The 21,316-nt window shown below is 38.7% G+C and overlaps 1 protein-coding gene across 1 annotated transcript in view; it reads right to left on the reverse strand.

Moving 5' to 3' along the window:
* The window catches only part of GDPD4 (glycerophosphodiester phosphodiesterase domain containing 4), a 141,590-nt gene that overhangs the window by 16,730 nt on the left and 103,544 nt on the right, over window positions 1-21,316 (reverse strand). The window contains exons 13-15 of the mRNA XM_059399641.1: window positions 10,802-10,949; window positions 6,370-6,452; window positions 5,570-5,619 (exon numbers count right to left, since the gene is read on the reverse strand). Of these exons, the coding sequence (XP_059255624.1) occupies window positions 5,570-5,619; window positions 6,370-6,452; window positions 10,802-10,949 (281 nt within the window). The remainder of the gene's footprint in view (window positions 1-5,569; window positions 5,620-6,369; window positions 6,453-10,801; window positions 10,950-21,316) is intronic.

The following is a 21,316-nucleotide window of genomic DNA, read 5'->3' on the forward strand; positions in this document are numbered from 1 at the left end:
AAAAAAAAAAAAAAAAAAAAAAAAGCTTTTGCACAGCAAAGGAAACACCAGCAAAACCAAAAGACAACTAAAGAATCGGAGAAGATATTAGCAAATGACATATTAGATAAAGGGCTAGTATCCAAAATCTATAAAGAACTTATCAAACTCACCATCCAAAGAACAAATAATCCAATCAAGAAATGGGCAGAGGACATGAACAGACATTTCTGCAAAGAAAACATTCAGATGGCCAACAGACACATGAGAAAATGTTCCACATCACTCGGCATCAAGGATATACAAATCAAAACCACAATAAGATACCACCTCACGCCAGTCAGAAAGGCTAAAATTAACAAGTTAGGAAAGGACAGATGTTGGAAAGGATGTGGAGAAAGGGGAACCCTCCTACACTGTTGGTGGGAATGCAAGCTGATGCAGCCACTCTGGAAAAGAGCATGGAAGTTCCTCAAAAAGTTGAATATAGAGGTACCCTACAATCTGGCAATCACACTACTGAGTACCCTTAAAATACAAATTTTTTTCCTACCTGATATGAGGAATTTGAGAGGCAGAGTGGGAAGTTTGTGGAGTAGGGAAGGAAAAAAAAATAGAACAAGATGGGTTTGGGAGGGAGACAACCATAAGAGACTCTTAATTTCAGGAAAGAAACTGAGGGTTGCTGGAGGGAAGCTGGAAGTCTGGCTGATTGATGGACACTGGGGAGGGTATATGCTATGGTGGGTGCTGTGAATTGTGTAAGACTAATGATTCACAGACCTTTACCCCTGAAACTAATTATATATGTTTATAAAAAAACTAAAAGCATAAAATAAAAATAAAAATATATAAAAATAAATTTCTATTTCTTCTCTCAGTTCTGATAAGCTACATATTTCAAGGAATGTGTCTATTTCACTTAATTTATACATTTTAATAGCATTAAATATTCCTAATTTTCCTTTTCATGTCTAGGATCTGGACAGGTAATCCACTTTCATTCAACATATGAGCAATCTCTCTCTCTTCCCCCTCCGTCCCTCCCTCATCTTGCTAGGAGTTTATCAATTTTATTAATCTTTTCAAAAAATCAATTTTTTACTGTTTTCATTTTCTTTTTAAAAATTCAATTAGCCAACATATAATACATCATTAGTCTCAGATGTAGTGTTCAACGATTTATCCGTTGCATATAACACCCAGTACTCATCACATCACATGCCCTCCATAATGCCCATCACCCAATTACCCCAATCCCCTATCCATCTCCCCCTCAGTAACCCTCAATTTGTTTCCTATGATTAAGTCTCCTGGCTTTTCTTCCTCTCTGATGACTTCCCATTCAGTTTTCCCTCCCTTCCCCTATGATCCTCTGTGCTATTTCCTATATTCCACGTATGAGTAAAACCATAACTATTTTTCTCTGTTTGATTTATTTTATTCAGCATAATACTCCCCAGTACATCCATGTCAGTGTAAATGGTAAGTATTCATCCTTTCTGATGGCTGAGTAATATTCTGTTGTGAGTCTGTATCACATCTTCTTTATCCATTCACCCGTCTGTGGACATCTCGGTTCTTTCCAGTTTGGCTATTGTGGACTCTGGTATGAACGTTGGGGTGCAGGTAGCCCTTCAGATCACTGCATATATTACAAAGCTGTGACCATCAAGGCAGTATGGTACTGGCGCAAAAACAGACACATAGATCAATGGAACAGAACAGAGAACCCAGATTTAGACCCTCATTTTCTCTATTTTTTGAGTATCCTTATTTTATTAATTCCTGCTATCTTTATTATTTCCTTCCATTTACTTGGGGGGGAAATTTAGTCTTTTTCTAGATTCTGGAGATAGAAACTTCATCAGTATTAAACCTTTCTTCCTTCTAAATTTAAAGTTATAAATTCCCATGTCCTGCTTTAGCTTTATCCCACAAATTTCATTGTTGTGGATGCATTATCCTTTAGTTTAAAATATTTTCTTATTTTTCTTGTCACTTATCCCTTGATCAGGATATGGGATGGGATGGGATGTTTAGAAATAAATTAATTTCAGCATTTAGAGACATATAAATATTTTACTAATGTTCATTTCTATTTAATTTGAGACTAGTTTTTTGGTTTGTCCGGTAGTCTATTTTGGCAAATATGCATGTACATTTGAAAATATTATATATTCTGCAGTTGTTGTATGTAATGTTTTATGTCAATTAGGTCAAAGTGGCGTCAGGTGTTGTTCAGATTTCTAAATCCTTTCTGATTTTATTTTTTGTGCTTTGTTGTTCTTGCAGGTACTGAGAGAGGAATGTTAACATGCCTAAGTTTGACCTCCCTCAGTTTTTGTTTCACCCTTGTGTTAAGTTTCAAGAGTTCTAACTATAATATATTCTTGATATACTGACCTTTTCATCGTCATGAAATCTTTGTTTCCAGTAATGCTCCATGTTTTGAAGTCTATTTGCTCAAATATTATTTCTTATGCTTATTGTTTGCATAGCATATCATTTTCCATCCTTTCACTTTTAACCTTTTGTTGTCTTTAAGTATTTCTTTTGTAGACAATGTATGTTTGGGTCCAGCTTTTTTCTATCCAGTCCAACAACCTCTACTTTTGAGCATTTGGTCCATTTATATTTGATTAACAAAATGGCTGGATTTATGACTATCATGCTTCAACTTGTTTTCTGTTTGTTTTGCCTGTTATTTAGCTTCTTTTCATCTTTTATTCTTGAATCTATCTGCTATAAGATATCCTGCTGGTTTTGAAGAAGTAGACTGTCTTCTTGTAACATATGGCTGGTACCTGAAGGTAGACTCTAGGAGCTCAGAGAAAAACCCCACCAATAGTGATCAAGAAAACAGAAAAAAACTTCAGCCCTACAATTGTAAGGAACTAAATTCTTCTAACACCTAGTGATCTTAGAGGAAGACAAAGTCTCAGATGAGATCAGTGAAACTCCTTTTTTTTTTTTTTTAAAGATTTTATTTATTTGGGAGAATATGTTTAAGAGAGAGAGAGTGTTACAGGGGAGGGCAAGTGAGAGAATCCCAACGTGGGGTTTGATCCCACAATTCCGAGATCACAACCCAAGCTGAAACCGAGGGTCTGACACTCCACAGACTGAGCTACCCAGGCACCCCACCCTGGTGAGACTCTTAAGTAGAGGACCTGGCTAATCCGTACCTGAAATCATGGCCCAAAGAAACTGTGAGATGATAAATATGTATTATTTTAAGCTGTGAGGTTTACAATAATTTGTTACACAGCAGTAAGAAAGTAATACCTACAGAAATAGAATCTACTCAAGATAAAGCATAGAAATTAAATAGGTTAAAAACAACAATGAACAGAGCCTCAGCAACCTATGGGATAATATCAAACTTTCTAGCGTCTATGTAATTGGAATCCCAGAAGAAGATAGGAGCATGAAAAAATAAAGACTGAAAATTGATCCAGTCTGATAAAAATTATACTAAGAGTTCAGCAAACCCCAAGCAGGATAGACACACACACACACACACACACACACACACACACACACCCCAAGGTAAACCATAATCAAACTATTGAAAATCAGTAATAACAGGCGCAATCTTAAAAGCAGATAGAGAAAAATGACATATTACAAGCAGAAGAACAAAGATAAAATGGGAGACTTTTGTTGCTCAAGACTTCCTAAGAAACTATATAAGGCAGAAGTCAAAGGACTGACTTCATTAGTGTGCTGAGAAATACACCCTACAGCTAGAAAGCCGACAAATGCCTCATGGTGGCAGCGGCTGCAGCAGTACGTGTCCGTCCTAGAGGCTGTCATGGTGCAAGATGGAACACTGTGCTTGCTTAGTGTCTGAGGCTCTATTCTCTTCAGCCTCAAGGGACATGGGATGTGGTTTTAGCTTCAGTCTTCCTTGTTCCTCCAGAACTTTCTCTCCCACCCATACTTTCGTCACCATTTCTATGTTTTGTTTATTTGTTTGTTTCCATTTCTTGGCTCTATAACTGTTACAGTCTGAATTTTGGGCCCCACACAAGTTCACATGTTGAAGCCTCAGTCCCCAATACTTTAAAATCTGACTATGGTTGGAAATAAGGCCTTTGAAGAAGTGCTTGAAATGAAGCCTAAAACAATCTGACTGGAGAAAAGAAAATCTGAACACAGTGAGAGGCACTTGGTGTGTGAGTGCACGGAGGAAAAGCTATATGAGGAAACAGCAAGAAGATGGCCACGTGCAAGCCAAGAGAGGCCTCAGAAAAACCAAACATGCTGACACACTGATCTTGGACATCTAGCCTAGAGAAATAAGAATATAAATTTCTGTTGTTTAAGCCATACAATTTCTTGTATTCAGAGAAGCCCTGCTTTGCTAAAACAACTACTGAAAATCATAAGATAGCTAGGCTAAAGCCTTCAGACTTCTTAACAGTCAGTAGAGTGATCTTAAAAATCCATATAACTCAGAGTTACTTGAGATCTTTTGGCTCCTAAGAGATTTGGATGACCTTAATCTGAAACTTCAGCTTCACAATATGCAAGACTATTGCTCTCCATTTAATTTATTCACATTTCTGAACTTATTTTTTCACGGTCCCTATGGATCCATTCCTGCACCTCTAAGTATTTCATCAGTTCAATCCTCTGCCAGCTGGTGCATGGCATTTCAGGATCTTTACTACTACTCACAAGAAATTAAATTAATTCATGATTCTGTGACTATACCAACTTTACCTAAGCCTCCAGGAGCTGTGGAAGAAATCTATCATATATAGCCCAGTCCTTTCTCTCCTAATTCATTTTCCTCTGACAAAGCACTAACTTCCCAACCACTCACTGACTGTGTGATTATCCCTGCAACCTCCTGAAAAACAAAATCTAGCTTTCCTTCCCCTTGCTGGGCCTATCTTACTTCCTTAGCTCCTCAGTTACTCTGCTAAATAATAGGTATTCTGTTATTCCATCCCTTCACACAAAAATCTAAGCATATTGCTCTCTTGTTTGAAGCTCATTTGCTATCTCTTGATTGCTTCTGTGCAGAGCATAGACTCTAGTCTAGCATTTTAGGATCTCTGCAGTTTTCTCCGTCCACTCTCCAACATACATCACCTACAGGTGAAGCCCATAAAGCTCTAATGGGCATGACAGTTACTTTGGTAACTAGACCTTGGTGCCTGCCCCAATGGTGTCAGCTATCTACTTTTGCCTGCTTCCTCATTGCTCGTTGGGGGCCAGCCCCACTCTCTTTGGGCCACCCTCCATGACAGCTTTTGTGTAATCTTTAGCCCTTCTTAGAGTGCCTAGCACAAAGCAGGTACTCCAAAACCAACTGTGTGATGAATTAAGATATTTACAAGTGGACAAATACCTATGCTCAAAAATCTTCCAAGGGATCTTACTGCCAAAAGATAAAGTCCAAAGTGAAGCCTGATGTCAAGTCCTCCAACCTATAATTCCCAGCTTCCCACTGGTCCCCACCTCCCTCTTTCCCCAGACTCTCTCAGCTCTTCTCAGAGAAATGAAAAGCAGGCTCCATATCCTGGAAGCCGTGGGTAGGGATGAAGAGACAGGAGTAGGGCAGACCTGACTTTACCTGTGTGAATGCTGGCATTATCGGCCATTTCTTTTTTGTGCTCTCTCCACCTGGAAGGAAAGAGACTATTCATGAGTCTCAGAGACCTCTTCCAAAAAAGATAATAATCCAAGGCAGTAGTCATAAAAGAAACATAATCTGGTCAAATTCTCATCCAAGTACAGGGTTTATACTTTCCTCCTTAAAGGATAACCCACAAATGATGAAATGATGCATGTGAGGAGGTCTGAAAAACAATCGTCTCCTCTAGCTAAAATTCTTCTCCCTGGATGTTCCCTTTCCCACCCTGAATCTTGCAATCCTGTAACATTTGCCTTGCAGGATTCTCAAATATCATCTTCTTGGACAGATAATAAGACTATAGCCCAGAAAGAGACAGTGATTTTCCAGGGCCACCCAGCAACTAAGGGACAAAGCCAGGACTAAAACCCAGGCTTCCCAGTTTGTGAACTTGTTTTGTTTCACAAAAGGTGAGAAGATAAGGCACTTGTTCTGCACAACCTCTAACCTTTGGCCTTTTCCAACTGGTCTACAATGAATCTGTAGTAATAGCATTTGACCAGGCCTTACTGAGAGTCCTTATCCTTAGAATATTGTCCTGTGTTGAGGTACAAAGGATGTGAGGGGGTACAGACAGCACAAGAAGTAATGAGAAATTCAAATTATAAACTCTGTCTTCCTGAGAGCTTGCCCCGTGGGATTACAGGAAAAATCTAAGTGTTTTTTCTGAACTTTCCATAAGAACCAATTACACTTTTATCTTGGGAAAATTTCATTTAAAATTGCAAATATAGGCTTACCAATGAAAAGAAAATACGGTAACAATGAGAACCGCAGAAACACTATCCAAGAGAAGCCACATAAACATATAGTAACCTGGTGTCTGCAAAATAGAAAACAAAACAGTTTTTAAAAAACAACAATTGGAAGGGATTTTAGATCAAAAAGGTCAAGTCCCTTGATCTGCTGCCAGGGCTGGGGGGAGGGCAGAGCAGGTGGAAGAATTCTGATGTGCTGGTCTCGAACAGAGAGTACCTACTCATAACCTAACAATCACCCTTTATAAGTGCAGGGAACTCTAGAAGGGACAAACAATTCATATCCTTCATCTCCCTTAACACTCAAATACAGAGGAGTCCCAGAGCCACATAGCAAGTCTATTCTGGACCCAGGACTACAGCCCAAGTTTCTTGAGTTCCACTACTCTATGCTTTCATAGTACGGCTTCCCCAACCTGTCTGCACATCCATATCTACCTGGGCAGCTTTTAGTAATACAGGGTCACAGGTCCACTACATACGTTATGAATTAGAATTTCTGCATTTTGAACACGCTTCCCAGGTGATGCTGAAGCAACTAGTCTGTGAACCAGCATCTAGAATTTTTGTTCTAAAACATCATGCTTCAAATAAGTATGCTGAAATTATAACTCCCCCTTAGCTAACATGGCCCTTCTCCATGTTCCTTTGCCTGAATCTCCCAGAACTTCATCTCCTGGGTCCTCTTGTATGAGTTTTATAATTAACTGATTTGATCCTCCCTTTCCACCTCCACTGTTATCTGATGCCCCTGGTCCTGGCACTTTTTGCTTTTTCTTGAGCCTCTCCTCAGCTTATCCCAAGGTCTTTCCATGAGCTGAATAATAACACTAATAGTAATAATAACACTAATGGGTCAATTAACAATTAACAACAACGACAACAATTAATGAGCATCCACAAGAGCTATGAAGCATTCTAAGCCTTAAAGAGTGTTTTTACATCCCATCCTCACAACAGCCCCACTAAGCAGGTACAGTAGAAGTTCTTAGCCAACATCCATTAAACTCAGGCTCTTTTTAAAAATTAATTCATTTACTTGAGAGAGAGAGAGTGAAGAGGCTGAGAGAAGCAGACTCCCCACTGGGCAGGGAGCCCAATGTGGGACTCAATCCCAGGACCCTGAGATCATGACCTGAGTAAAAGGCAGATTCTTAACTGAGTGAGCCACCCAGGTGCCCCTAAACCCAGGCTCTTAATCCCTCCCCTCTGGGAAAGAGTGACTGATAGCCTGAGCTGCTCCAGGATTCCCAGCAGGTGAGCTGTCCATTTACTAAGAATCAATCGTTCTTGCTCCCTGAAATGGCTTAGAACAGTCTACTTGTTACAACTGTACAGTGTAATTAAATGTTACTCAAATCTGTAAATCTAAGTGAAAAAAGAGGTACATCATTTTCCAGAAAACTAAGCCAATGCTTTGGAAAACCCAGCAAAGATAAGAGATTAAAAAATAAACTACAACTGAATGAGCTGTGAGTGAGACACGTAAGAGGCTGGGGATAAGGGGATTATGAAAATCTCAGTGAATCCCTCATTCAGATTGTTTCTTTCAATGACTTTATGTTCTTGTTCTGCTTGAAAGAAATAAAACTTAGAAATCATAGCTGGTTCATTTGGGTGTTGAAATAAACAAATGACTATAGAATTCCACCAGCTTAAGTACCCTCAAAGACCCTGACTTTATGTTATAAGGTAAATGAATATTTTAAAATAAAATGTGTGAGGTATTTATGTGATAGATTATTTATAAAAATGACAGTATGCCTCCCCAAATGCAGGCCTGTATACAGGTGTGACTTTGCTATTCCTCCCCATCAATGCATGAAGTCTTTTTCTCTCCTACCCTACCTTGAATCCGGACTTGGCCTTGTAATTTTCTTTGACCAATGGAACATTAACAAAAATCACACCTGGGAAACCTTGAAAACTATACTGCATTGGGGCTTTACCTCTCTTCCTCGCTGGGAACCCATTGCCACCAAGTGAACGTGCTCAAGCCAGCCTCCTTGACGGTGAGTGATCACATAGACCCCACGCAATCCAGGTAAGAACCTAGACATACGGTTGTACCCACCCTACACTAAGCTGGCTCTGACCAAAGGACCATGTAGCCATCACAAAGAATATGACAAAGAAATATTTGTTATTTTAAGGCTCTACATTTCAGATGGGTTAAGTACTAAAAACCGACAGATTGTAAACACACACACACACACACATATCTATCTATGATTCCCCACTTTAACTTTTTCAATTAACAGACCAATGATCAGATTAAACTGTGAGAGATACAAGTACTTCTGTTGTACTATCATTATGCATAATTTAATAATAAACAGAGGCATGGACAAGCTAACTAACATTTCCAAGTTCACACAGTAAGGGGTAGAGCCAAGATTTAAACCTGCATATTCAAACTCCAGAAAGTGAGCTGCTTGAGAAAGCCGTGAGGATATTTACTGGTCTCACCTTCCTGAACAAGGTGACCCTAGGTCCTATAGAAAAGCCACAGCCAGGTATAGAAGAAAATATTTAACTTTATATCCTTCTACACTTTAAAAATTTTGAATCACATGAATTATTTCAAACAGTATGAATTCAAGTATTAAAATAAAAAGCTTTATTTAATAAAGCTTCATTTAATATATCCACAGGCACAACTGTGAGACATTACTGACTTAGGGGGATAGGATTATGGAGGGGTGTGTTGTTTTCCGGTTTATGTATTTTTATAATGACTGAATTTCATATAACGAACAGGCTTACTTTGTAATCAATTTTTAAAAACAAAATCTTAGAAAAATATATAGTACACATAGGAAGGAAAATTGTATGAACACAGACAAGTAGAAAGGCTTCACTTAGCCAAGGGACCTGCCGTTGAAGGTTTTCTTCAGGGTCGTCTCCACAAAGTTGCCCAAGCCAGCGAGAAAAAAGGTGTCAGTAATTTTATTACACTGCCACCACAGGGCTTGGCTCTATGAGATTGTGCCCTGACCCTGATTCCCTTTCTCCTGGTCCTGACCCGAAACAAGGGCTAGTGAGGCCAGAGGTATGGAGAAGACAGCCTGAAATATTTATGCTTCTCATTTGGGCTTCTTTGCCTAAAGATTTACCTTTTAAAACAGCTTGGAGTTTGGGTGTATTTTCAACTAGACACATCCACTCTGAAGTGAGACTTTTTGGTGACTGGAAGTGAAATCTTGAAGTTATCTAAAAATGACTAGAAAACTTACGGGACCTGAGTTAAGATTTCATTCAGGAGCAGGGAAAGTCTAGCTCAGAGAGAAGTTTAAACAGTCAATGAAAAAAAGTTTTGTTGTATACTGTTGTGTCTGGCCCAGTCAAGATACTCTACACAGATAAGAGCTCTGTAGTAGGGGCGCCTGGGTGGCTACGTTGGTTAAGCATTTACCTTTGGCTCTGGATTCCTGGGATGGAGCCCTGTGTTGGGTTCCCTGCTCATCAGGGAGTCTGCTTCTCCCTATCCCATTTCCCCTGCTTGTGTTCTCTCTCTCTCTTTTTCTGTGTCAAATAAGTAAATAAACATCTTGAAAAATAAACATACAAAAATAAAATAAAAACAAAAAAAGAACTCTGTAGCAGTTAACTGGTTATCCAGGGGGTGCTTCCACAGATAGTAAATAATAAGATTTTAGCTGTGATTATGACCCACGTCCTTACATTTCTGGCAATAAGCAGCATCAGGGCTAGGAGGAACACTCAAGGAAGGTAGGCTGGACACTAGCTTTTTTCTTTTCTTTTTTTTTTTTTTAATTTTATTTACTTATTTTGAGAGAAAGGATGCAAGCAGAGGGAGGGGCAGAGGGACAGAGAGAATCTCACCCAGACTCCATGCTGAGCTGGGAGCCTGACATGGGGCTCCAATCTCATGACCCTGAGACTGGCTTTCCTTTTCAAAAGCATTTTGTTCAGGACACAAAGTTTTCACTTTGGAGTCAGATATACTTGGTTTTCTCCCCATAGTCCATGCCACTGTCATTGTTGTCATGCCTCTAGAAAGGCAGGACTTCTGTAACAAAACTCTGGAATCAAATCTCATTCTGAACCTTGCATCATGTGACTATGTCCAGAATGTCAACGTCATCAAACTTCAGTTTCTTCATAGGAATAATAAAAATGAGTAATTCAGAGGGTCCAATTACATAATGCATGAAAAACACATTGTGAAGATTCAATAAACGACAATATTATAACAATACTAATTTCTTTCTGCAAACCACAGAAGGATGTGGGTGAGAGAAGGGAGAGTGTCTCATCTCCACCATCATAGAGGTCTCTGCTATTAAGTGGCTCCCAAGAGGCCTGCACAGTGGACAATATAGGGGTAGGATAAGGGACTTAGACTCCTACTGTACAAGGCTTGAAAGAACAACCTGGATAGCCAGCTCACCATGAGGAAGTAAGGCTGATCTAGCTGACTCAGGATGTGAATGTTGTCTGTGGTCACTGAGTGAATCTTGGAGCACCAGGCCAGTGAGTAGAGCCAAGGTTCATTGACAAGGTACAAGTTGATTTTGATGTTAGCTGCTTTATAATCTCTGGAATAAAAACAGAACCCAGAGGGAATTTAGACTTAATCTCGCTTTCATCTAAAAAGGTAACAGCCACCATGTTTGTGAGAGGCTGCTGCTTAAATCACTAGAAGCAGCTGGTCCTGTGACAACTTATGATAATGCAGAATGGGCTTGTGTTGCAATGAGGTAAAGGACTGGAATTAATACCTCTGCTCCTGTACCAAAATGGTATGTCAGTAAACTGGATATCCTGATGGGAGAGAAGAAAGAAAGGAGGAAAAAAAAGAGAAAGCGCTATTTGTAGCATTTGCCGATTTCCATGGTGTAAATATTCCTACCATAGCCAATTTTAAGCTACCACTAGTAAAATGGATTTGCAAAGTTTCTATTTAATAACTGACTTCTGTGTGCTGTCATAAGCCAACTCCAGCACACCACTGTGTAGCAACTATACCTTCATCAGAGCACTTAACCATCCTCTACTGTATTTATCTACTTTCCTGATAGTCTTCTTTACTTGGCTATAGTCAAATTAAAAGTAGAGAGTAATGTATAACTCATCTCTGTATATCTAGTACATAGCATAATATCTACCTTCATAAATGATAAATGAAAGAATGAATAAATGGATACCAATCTGGTGAAAACTTAAATTTCACATACAAAAAAATCTTTATAAGCACTGAGTAAAGGCAATGAAATCAAACATTTCCCAATGCAAAAAATGTTAGCAGATACTTGTACATTCTTTACAGAGAAAAGAAAAATAAGTATTGAGATACCTAGCAAGTCTAGTCTAAATATCACTTTTAGCGGGGCGCCTGGGTGGCTCAGCGATTTAAGCCTCTGCCTTCAGCTCAGGTCATGATCTCAGGGTCCTGGGATCAAGCCCCGAATCGGGCTCTCTGCTCAGTGGGGGGCCTGCTTCCCCCTCTCTCTCTGCCTGCCTCTCTGCCTACCTGTGCTCTCTGTCTATCAAATAAATAAATAAATAAATCTTCTTGAAAAATAAATAAATAAATAAATAAATATCACTTTTAGGAATCAAATTTCTTACAAAATATATCATGTAAATGCTTTAAACATTTTTTTATAAAGATTTATTTATTTGACAGAGAGAGAGAGATCACAAGTAGGCAGAGAGGCAGGCAGAGCAGGGTGGGAAGCAGGATCCCTGCTGAGCAAGAAGCAAAAAAAAAATTTTTTTTTAACCTGAGATAGTAAATAGCTCTGTATAAGCTTGGGTTTGAATCTCACCTTTGCCATATACTAACCTGGTAAATTTTTAGGCTCAATGTATAAACTATAAACTATAAATAACAATACTGCCTTTGCATGAGTGTGCACAATTAGTTATCCAGTATGTTAGAATGGTCTCTAAGACAATTCTACAAATCACCTACAGATAAATTAAAAAAAACAGAAGAAGGAAATAGTAATAAAACGCTACTTTTTAAACTTTTAAAACCAATACATAAAAATTAATCACATTTACATATATTAATAATGAATACATGCAAACTAAAATGTCGAAAACACAATATCATTAACAATTCACAAAGAAATAAAATACTGTGGTATAAACTCAACAAGAGAAGTATAGGATCCATATGCTGAAAACGACAAAGTGCTGATGAAAGTAATGAAAGAATATTTAAAAAAACAGACATGTGTTCATAGACTAGAAGACTCAATGCTGTAAAGATGTTATTTCTCAAATTGATCTGCAGGCTTAATGCAATTCCTATCACAATCCCAAGCTGTTTTGTATAACTAGGTCAACTGATCCTAAAATTATACGGAGGGGCACCTGGGTGGCTCAGTTAAGTGCCTGCCTTTGGCTCAGGTCATGACCCCAGGGTCCTGGGAATCAAGTTCCGTATATGGCTCTCTTTCACTCGCTCTCTCTCTCTGTCTCTCTCAAATAAACAAATGAATTCTTTAAAAATAAAATAAAATAAAATTATATGGAAAGACAGAACCCCAAAATAAAACAAAGAATAATGAAATGAGATGGAGTGTACCCAATTTTAAGGCTTATATATAGCTACAGTAATCAAGACAGTGTAGTTTTAGAGAAGGGATAAGCACACAGACCAATAGAACATAATTTGAAACCCAGAAACAAACCCACACAAATACGCCCAAATGATTTTTTTTTACAAAGGTGAAGAAGAAGGAATTCAATGGAATAAGGACAGTTTCTCCAACAAATGGTAGAAGAGAAACTGGACAGGCATAGGCAAAAAAAAAAAAAAAAAAAAAAAAAAAACCCAAAACAAAAAACCTTGATATATACCATATACTTTATATAAAAATTAATTCAAGAGAGATTACAAGCTTAAATATATAAAACTATATAAAATATATAAAACTCACTTTCAATGAAAAAAAAAACTATAAAAGAAAATCTTTGAGCTCTGAGGGTTAGACAAAGAGCTCTTAGACTTGAACTAAAAACATGACCCATAAAAGGGAAAACTGATATGCTAGGCCTCATCAAAATTAAAAAACTTTTGCTCTCTGGAAGACACTGTTAAGAGGATCCTATAGATCCTACACACTAGCCATACACTGGGACAAAATATTTGCAAACCACAGTTCCAACAAAGGACTAGTTTTTATAATATTTAAAGAACTCCAAGTAAGACAAACTCAAAGAGACTCATTTCAAAAGACACTCATCAGGGCACCTCGGTGGCTCAGTGGGTTAAGCTGCTGCCTTCGGCTCAGGTCATGATCTCAGGGTCCTGGGATCAAGTCCCGCATCGGGCTCTCTGCTCAGCAGAGAGCCTGCTTCCCTCTCTCTCTCTCTGCCTGCCTCTCCATCTACTTGTGATTTCTCTCTGTCAAATAAATAAATAAAATCTTTAAAAAAAAAAAAAGACACTCATCAAACTTTCAAAAGACAAAGAATCTTGAAAGCACCAAGGAAAAAGCACCTTGTCACAGACAAGGAATCCTCAATGAAGTTATCCCCAGATTTCTCATCAGGAACTCTGGAGGTCAGAAAGCAACAGGTCTCCATATTCCAAGTGTTAAAAGAAAACAAACAAACAAACAATAAACCAGACTCTTATTGCACAAAACAAAACAAAACTGTCCTTGAAAAATGAAGGGGTAAATTAAGGCATTCCCAGATAATCTGAGGGAGTTTGTGGCCACTAGACCTACCTTGCAAGAAAAGCTCAAAGGAGTCCTGCAAGGTGAAAGGATGGGGTACTAGACAGTAATTCAAAGCTGTACGGAGAAAGATCTCAATAAAAGTAAATATATGGGCAAATGTAAAACCTAGTATTATTAAAACAATGCATCTAAAGACAAAACAATTAGTCTAAAACATAGTATCCCTGCCATTTTGGTTTGTAACTCCTCACATAGTTTTCTATGTAATTTAAGAGATTAATCCATTTAAAAGAATTACTAGGGGCACCTGGGTGGCTCAGTGGTTTAGGCTGCTGCCTTTGGCTCGGGTCGTGATCTCAGGGTCCTGGGATCGAGCCCCGCATCAGGCTCCCTGCTCCGCAGGAAGCCTGCTTCCCTCTCTCTCTCTCTCTCTCTGCCTCCCTCTCTGCCTGCTTGTGATCTCTGTCTGTCAAATAAATAAATAAAATCTTTAAAAAAAAAAAAAGAATTACTAACTTATGTTCTGGAGAACACCATATATAAAGATGTAATTTTCTGCTATCAACAACCAGAAGAGGTAAGAATGAAGCTGTAAAGGAGCAGAGTTTTGGTATGTTATTGAAATTGAGTTGGTATAAATTCAAATCAGAATGTTATAATTTTAGGATGTTAAATGTAATTCCCATGGTAACCACAAAGAAAAGAGGTATAGAACACATACAAAAAGAAATAAGAAAAAAATTTAAACATTTCACTACCAAAAAAATCAACTAAACACACATACATAAAATAGTATTACAGGAAATAAGGGACACAAAAGTTAAAAAGGCACATAGAAATAACAGAGATGACAGGAACAAAATAATAAATATTTACAGAAATGACAAAAGTAACAAAATGATCTAAGTTCTTCCTTCTCAGTAGTTATTTTAAATGTAAATGGATTAATCTCTACAACAAACACATATGACCCAACTATATGCTTTCTTCAAGAAATTCATTTTAAGTCCAAAGATATAGACAGATTACAAACGAAGAAAGGAAAAAAGATATTCTGTGCAAATAGTAACCCAAAGCAGCAGAGAGGGCTACACTGATATCAGAAAAAATAGGCTTTATATCGAAAAAGGTAACAAGAGGCAAAGAAAGACACTATATATTAATAAAAGGTTCAATATGGCAAGAAAATATAACAATTATAAACATTTATGCACCTAATGACAGACCAGAAAAATGTGTACAGAAAACCTGAAGGAATTGAAGGGAGAAACAGACAGATGTATAATAATAATTAGACACTTTAATACCCACTATCAATAATGGATAGAACAAGCAGATTAAAGAAAAATAAGGAAACAGATGATTTAACAGAAGGAACTAACTATATCTAACAGACATATACAGAATACTTAACAATAACACATTATTCTCAAGTGCATTTTATATTTTACAGGCTAGACCATATATTAGGTCACAGATTAAGTCTTAATACACTTTAAAAACTTTAAAAGATAGCTATCAGGGTGTCTGGATGGCTCAGCTGGTTAAGCGTCTGCTTTCCGCTCAGGCCATGATTCCAGGGTCCTGTGATCAAGCCCCACATAGGGGCTCCCTGCTTAGCGAGGAAACTGCTTCTCCCTCTCCTCCTCACTTGTGCTCTCTCTCTTTATCCTTCTCTCTCTCAAATAAATAAATAAAATCTTTAAAAAGAAAGTCAGTTCTCATACAAAGTATCTTCCCATCACATGAGCATGAAGCTAGAAGTCAATAACATAAATCTGGAAAATACACATATTTGTGAAAAATAAAACCACAAACTTTAAAACAATCAATGGATAAAAAAAATCACAAGGGAAATTAGAAAATACTTAGAGATTAATGGAAATGAAAATACAAAATACCAAAACTCAGGGATGCAGCAAAAGTGGTGCTGAGGGGGGAATTTACACATATAAATGCTTGTATTTAAAAAACAAGAAAAATCTCAGGGTGCCTAGATGGCTCAGTTGGTTAAGCATCTGCCTTTGGCTCAGTTCATGTTCTTGGGGTCCTGGGCTTGAGCCCAGCATCAGGCTCTCTGCTCAGTGGGGGGTCTGCTTCTCCTTCTCCTACCTTTCCCCCCACTCATGCCCACTCTCTCTCTCTCTCTCTCTCAAATAAATAAAATCTTTAAAAAAAAATAAGAAAAATATCAAATCAACAACCTATCTTTATATCTCAAGAATCTAGAAAAAGAACAAATTGACCCAACACAGCAAAAGGAAGAAAATAAAAAAGATTATAGCATTAATTAGAGAAAAGAAAACCTATAGAGAAATATCAATGAAACCAAAAGTTAGTTCCTTACCCTCCTACACTGTTGGTGGGAATGCAAGCTGGTGCAGCCACTCTGGAAAACAGCTTGGAGTTTCCTCAAAATGTTGAAAATAGAACTACACTACGACCCAGCAACTGTACTACTGGGTATTTACCCTAAAGATACAAACGTAGTGATCCGAAGGGGCACGTGCACCCGAATGTTTATAGCAGCAACGTCTACAATAGCCAAACTATGGAAAGAACCTAGATGTCCATCAACAGATGAATGGATCAAGAAGATGTGGTATATATACACAGTGGAATACTATGCAGCCATAAAAAGAAATGAAATCTTGCTATTTGTGATGATGTGGGTGGAACTAGAGGGTATCATGCTTAGCAAAATAAGTCAAGCAGAGAAAGACAACTATCATATGATCTCCCTGATATGACGAAGTGGAGATGCAACATGGGGGGTTAAGGGGTAGGAGAAGAATGAATGAAACAAGATGGGATTGGGAGGTAGACAAACCATAAGTGACTCTTAATCTCATATAACAAACTGAGGGTTGCTGGGGGGAAGGAGTTTGGGAGAGGGGTGGGGTTATGGACTTTGGGGAGGGTATGCACTATGGTGAGTGCTGTGAAGTGTGTAAACCTGGCGATTCACAGTCCTGTACCCCTGGGGATAAATATACATTATATATCTATAAAAAAAAAGTTAGTTCCTTGAATAAAATCAACAAAATTAATAAACCTTTAGCTAGATGGACTAATAAGAAAAAAAAGAGACTCAAGTACTGAAATAAAAAATGAAAAGACATTATCACAAATTTTACAGAAATAAAAAGAATTACAAAAGAATACTATGAACAGCTGTACCCTGACAAATTTGATAACCTAATGAAATGGACAAATCCCTAAAAACACAGAACCTACCAAAACTGAATCATCAAGAATTAGAAGACATGAATAGATTTATAATGAGTAAGGAGACTGAATCCTTAACCAAAAATATCCCAACAAAGAGAGCCTGAGACCCAATGATTTCACTGGTGAATTCCACCAAACATTTAAAGAAGAACTAATACCAACCCATTAGGATGGCTACATCAAAAAATCAGAAAACAATGACATGGAGGATATGGAAAAATTGGAACCTCTGTGTCATGCTGGTATAGCTGCTCTGGAAAACAGTATAACAATTCTTCCAAAAAACTAAAAATTACTACTTGTTTTAGAAAGATGGCAGAGTAGGAAGATCTCAAACTCACCTTGTCCCAGGGACACACAGAGATAATAGCAACATCTATGTGACTAACTTTGAAAACTATCTGAAGACTGGCAGAACAGATCCTCCATAGGTAATCATAGAGAGAAGACCACACTGATAGTGGGTCAGGGACTTTGCTCAGAACAAATTCTCAGTGGGACTAAACACAAACAGGAGTACATCACATCACAGAGAGGCAAGAGGATCAGACCCCAAACCAGGTACCTCTGGCAGGACCTACACTGCAAAGGGCCCACTTTGAAAATGGGCTGAGCTTAACTCTAAGAGCCTTAATTTTTAGCAGGGCTTAACTCTATGAGCTTTAAAAATTCAGGAAACTTAATTCTGGGAGAGCTGCAGGTGAGAGGAAACTGAGCCTTTGAACATAAAGAACCAGCGTACTAAATAACTAGGCTGAGAAATAGAACAAAAGCAGCAGTTTGAAAAGTGCCTAGGGTAGAAGTAAAGAAGATTTATTGACCAATCTCAGAACATGTATGGTAGGGAGGGCAAGAAACTACAGGAAATTTCTCAGAGAACAAAAGTGCTAGCAGGCAGCATTTGTCTTCCACTCTCCCAAACCAGATGGCCAGATGCTTGAAGAAGCTAGTGCTAACATTCTCCATCTACCTTGCTAGCACTACATGTCCTGTCCCGGTGTTACCCTGCAGACCCACCCCATCCAACCCAGAGAAAGGGTCCCTCCAAAGTGGCTCCTGCCCCATCACACCCTGAAGTCTGCCTCAGCTGGACCAGCGCCACTCCAAAGTGACTCCTGCCCTGGAGAAGTGGAAAAATAATCCACACAGCAGTGTGCTCACAGTTCTTGCAGCCTGGCCTCTTAGCTGGCTTCACAGGGAACAAGCACTGCCCTTTGGTGTGCCTACAGCTATGGCAGGAGAGGCAAACTGCAGACAGCTAGACTGACAGCTGGGCCCATCCACCAATAAGACAGTGGTTGCTACAGGCAGGCCTTTCAGCAACATGGGGGCCAAACCCTGCCCAGCTCATCCACAGCAGGCAAAGGAGGCCATTGCAGTCAGCTGGACTGAAGGCAATCACAGCTCAACTACAACAGGAGGGTGCAGGCAGCCCACACAGGGGACACTCCTAGAGGACCTGGTTCTAGTAACCTGAGGGGATTGTGCCATAAGGCAGCACAGGACCTCTTCTACAAAAGACCACTACTTTCAAAACCAGTAGACATAAGTGCTCAAGCTAATACACAGAAACAAACACAGAGAGTTAGACAAAATGAAAAGACAGAGGAATGAGTCCCATATAAAATCACAAGTCAAAATTGCAGTAAAAGAACTAAATGAAATGGAGATAAGCAATGTATATAATAAGGAAGTCCAAATAATATTCAGAAAGATGTTCAGTAAACTTGAGAGAAGAGTGGAGGAACTCAGTGAGCACTTCAACAAAAAGACAGAAAATATAGAAAATAACCAGTCAGAGCCTTAGAATCCAATAACCAAAATAAAAAATATACTAGAGGAACTCAAGAGCAGATCAAAGGAAGCCAAAGAATGGATCAGCAATCTGGAAGACAAGGTAATGGAAAGCAACCAAGCTGAACAGCAAAAAGAAAAAAGAACAAAGTAAGTGAGTAAGTAAGTAAGTAAAAGGAACTCAGTGACATCAAGTGTAATAACATTCACGTCATAGGGATCCCAGAAGGAAAAGAAAAAGAGAAAGGAGAGGAAAAATTCTTTAAAGAATTTTTTAAAGAATTCTTTAAAGAAAGGACAACTAAAGATTTCCCTTCCCTGGGGAAGGAAACAGACATCCAGGTCCAGAAGTACAGAGAGCCTTCAAAAGATAAACCCAAGGAGGGCCACACCAAAACATATAAAGTAAAATGGTAGGGTGCCTGGTGGCTCACTCAGTAGAACATGTGACTCTGAATCTCAGGGTCATTAGTTCAGGCCCCACACTGGGCACGAAACCTAGTTCTGTTTTTTGTTGTTGTTGTTGTTTTGTTTTGTTTTGTTTTTTAAAGCAAAATGTCAAAAAATAATGACAGAGAAGGAGATATACAAAAGTTGAAGGAACTCATCATCACTAAACCAGATTTATAAGAAAGGTTAAGAAGAATTCTTTAAGTGAAAAGAAAAGGCTATAATTAAAAGAAAATTATGAAAGGGAAAATATTCACAGGTAAAAGCAACCACAAATTAAAGGTTATAAAGCTGGTATAAAGGTTAAAGTACAAGAGTAGTAAATAATCATATTTAGGGGCGCCTGCGTGGCTCAGTTGGTTAAGCATCCGCCTTTGGCTCAGGTCGTGATCCTATGGTCCTGGGATCTAGTCCGGTGTCTGGCTCTCTGCTAGGCAGGAAGTCTGCTTCTTCCTATGCCCCTCCCTTCCACTCGCACTGGCTCTCTCTTTCTCATATCTATAAAAAATATCTATAAAAAATTTTGTAAATCAAAGAATACACAAAATAAAAAGATGTAAAATATGACATCTTATGCATAAAATGGAGAAGGGAAACAAAAATTAGTGCTTTTATAATGTGTTCAAACTTGGGGCACCTGGGTGGCTCAGTGGGTTAAGCCTATGCCTTTGGCTCAGGTCATGATCTCAAGGTCCTGGGGTCAAGCCCCACATGGGGCTCTCTGCTCGGCAGGGACTGCTTCCCTCTCTTTCTCCGCCTCTCTGCCTACTTGTGATCTCTCTCCCTGTCAAACAAATAAAGTTAAAAAAAAAAAGATGTTCAAACTTAAGTGACCATAAATTTAATGTAGACTGCTACATACTTAAGATGCTATGTATAAACTCAACAGTAACCACAAATCAAAAACTTATGATAGATACCCAAAAATTAGAGAAAAGAATCAAAACACACCACAAAAGAAAGCCATCAAAAAACACAGGGAAGAGAGCAAGGGGAAAAAAGGGAACAGAGAATAAAAAAATAACCATAAAACAATAATAAGATGGCAATAACTCCATATATATTAATAATTAATTTAAATGTTAATGGACTAAACACTCCAATCAAAATACATAAAGTGACAAGAATGGCTTAAAAAAAAACATCCAAGGGGCGCCTGGGTGGCTCAGTGGGTTAGGCCGCAGCCTTCAGCTCAGGTCATGATCTCAGAGTCCTGGGATCGAGTCCTGCATCGGGCTCTCTGCTCGGCAGGGAGCCTGCTTCCCTCTCTCTCTCTCAGCCTGCCTCTCAGTGTACTTGTAATTTCTCTCTGTCAAATAAATAAATAAAATCTTAAAAAAAAAATCAAAGACCAATGTTATTCTGCCTACAAGAGACTCACTTTAGGCCTGAAAATAAATACAGACTGAAAGTTAATGGGTAGAAAAACTTATTTTATGCCAATGGAAGCCAAAAAATTTTTAAAGACCAGGGTAGCAATACTTCTATCAGACGAAATGGACTTTAAAACACAGACTATAGGAGGAGGAGTCAAGATGGCGGAGAAGTAGCAAGCTGAGACTGATTCAGCTAGCCGGAGATCAGCTAGATAGCTTATCTAAAGATTGCAAACACCTGAAAATCCATCGGCAGATCGAAGAGAAGAAGAACAGCAATTCTGGAAACAGAAAAACAACCACTTTCTGAAAGGTAGGACCGGCGGAGAAGTGAATCCAAAGCGACGGGAAGATAGACCCGGGGGGAGGGGCCGGCTCCCGGCAAGCGGCGGAGCAACCGCGCACAAAATCAGG

This window comes from Mustela nigripes, chromosome 1 (genome assembly GCF_022355385.1).
Source record: "Mustela nigripes isolate SB6536 chromosome 1, MUSNIG.SB6536, whole genome shotgun sequence".
Classification (NCBI taxonomy): domain Eukaryota; kingdom Metazoa; phylum Chordata; class Mammalia; order Carnivora; family Mustelidae; genus Mustela; species Mustela nigripes.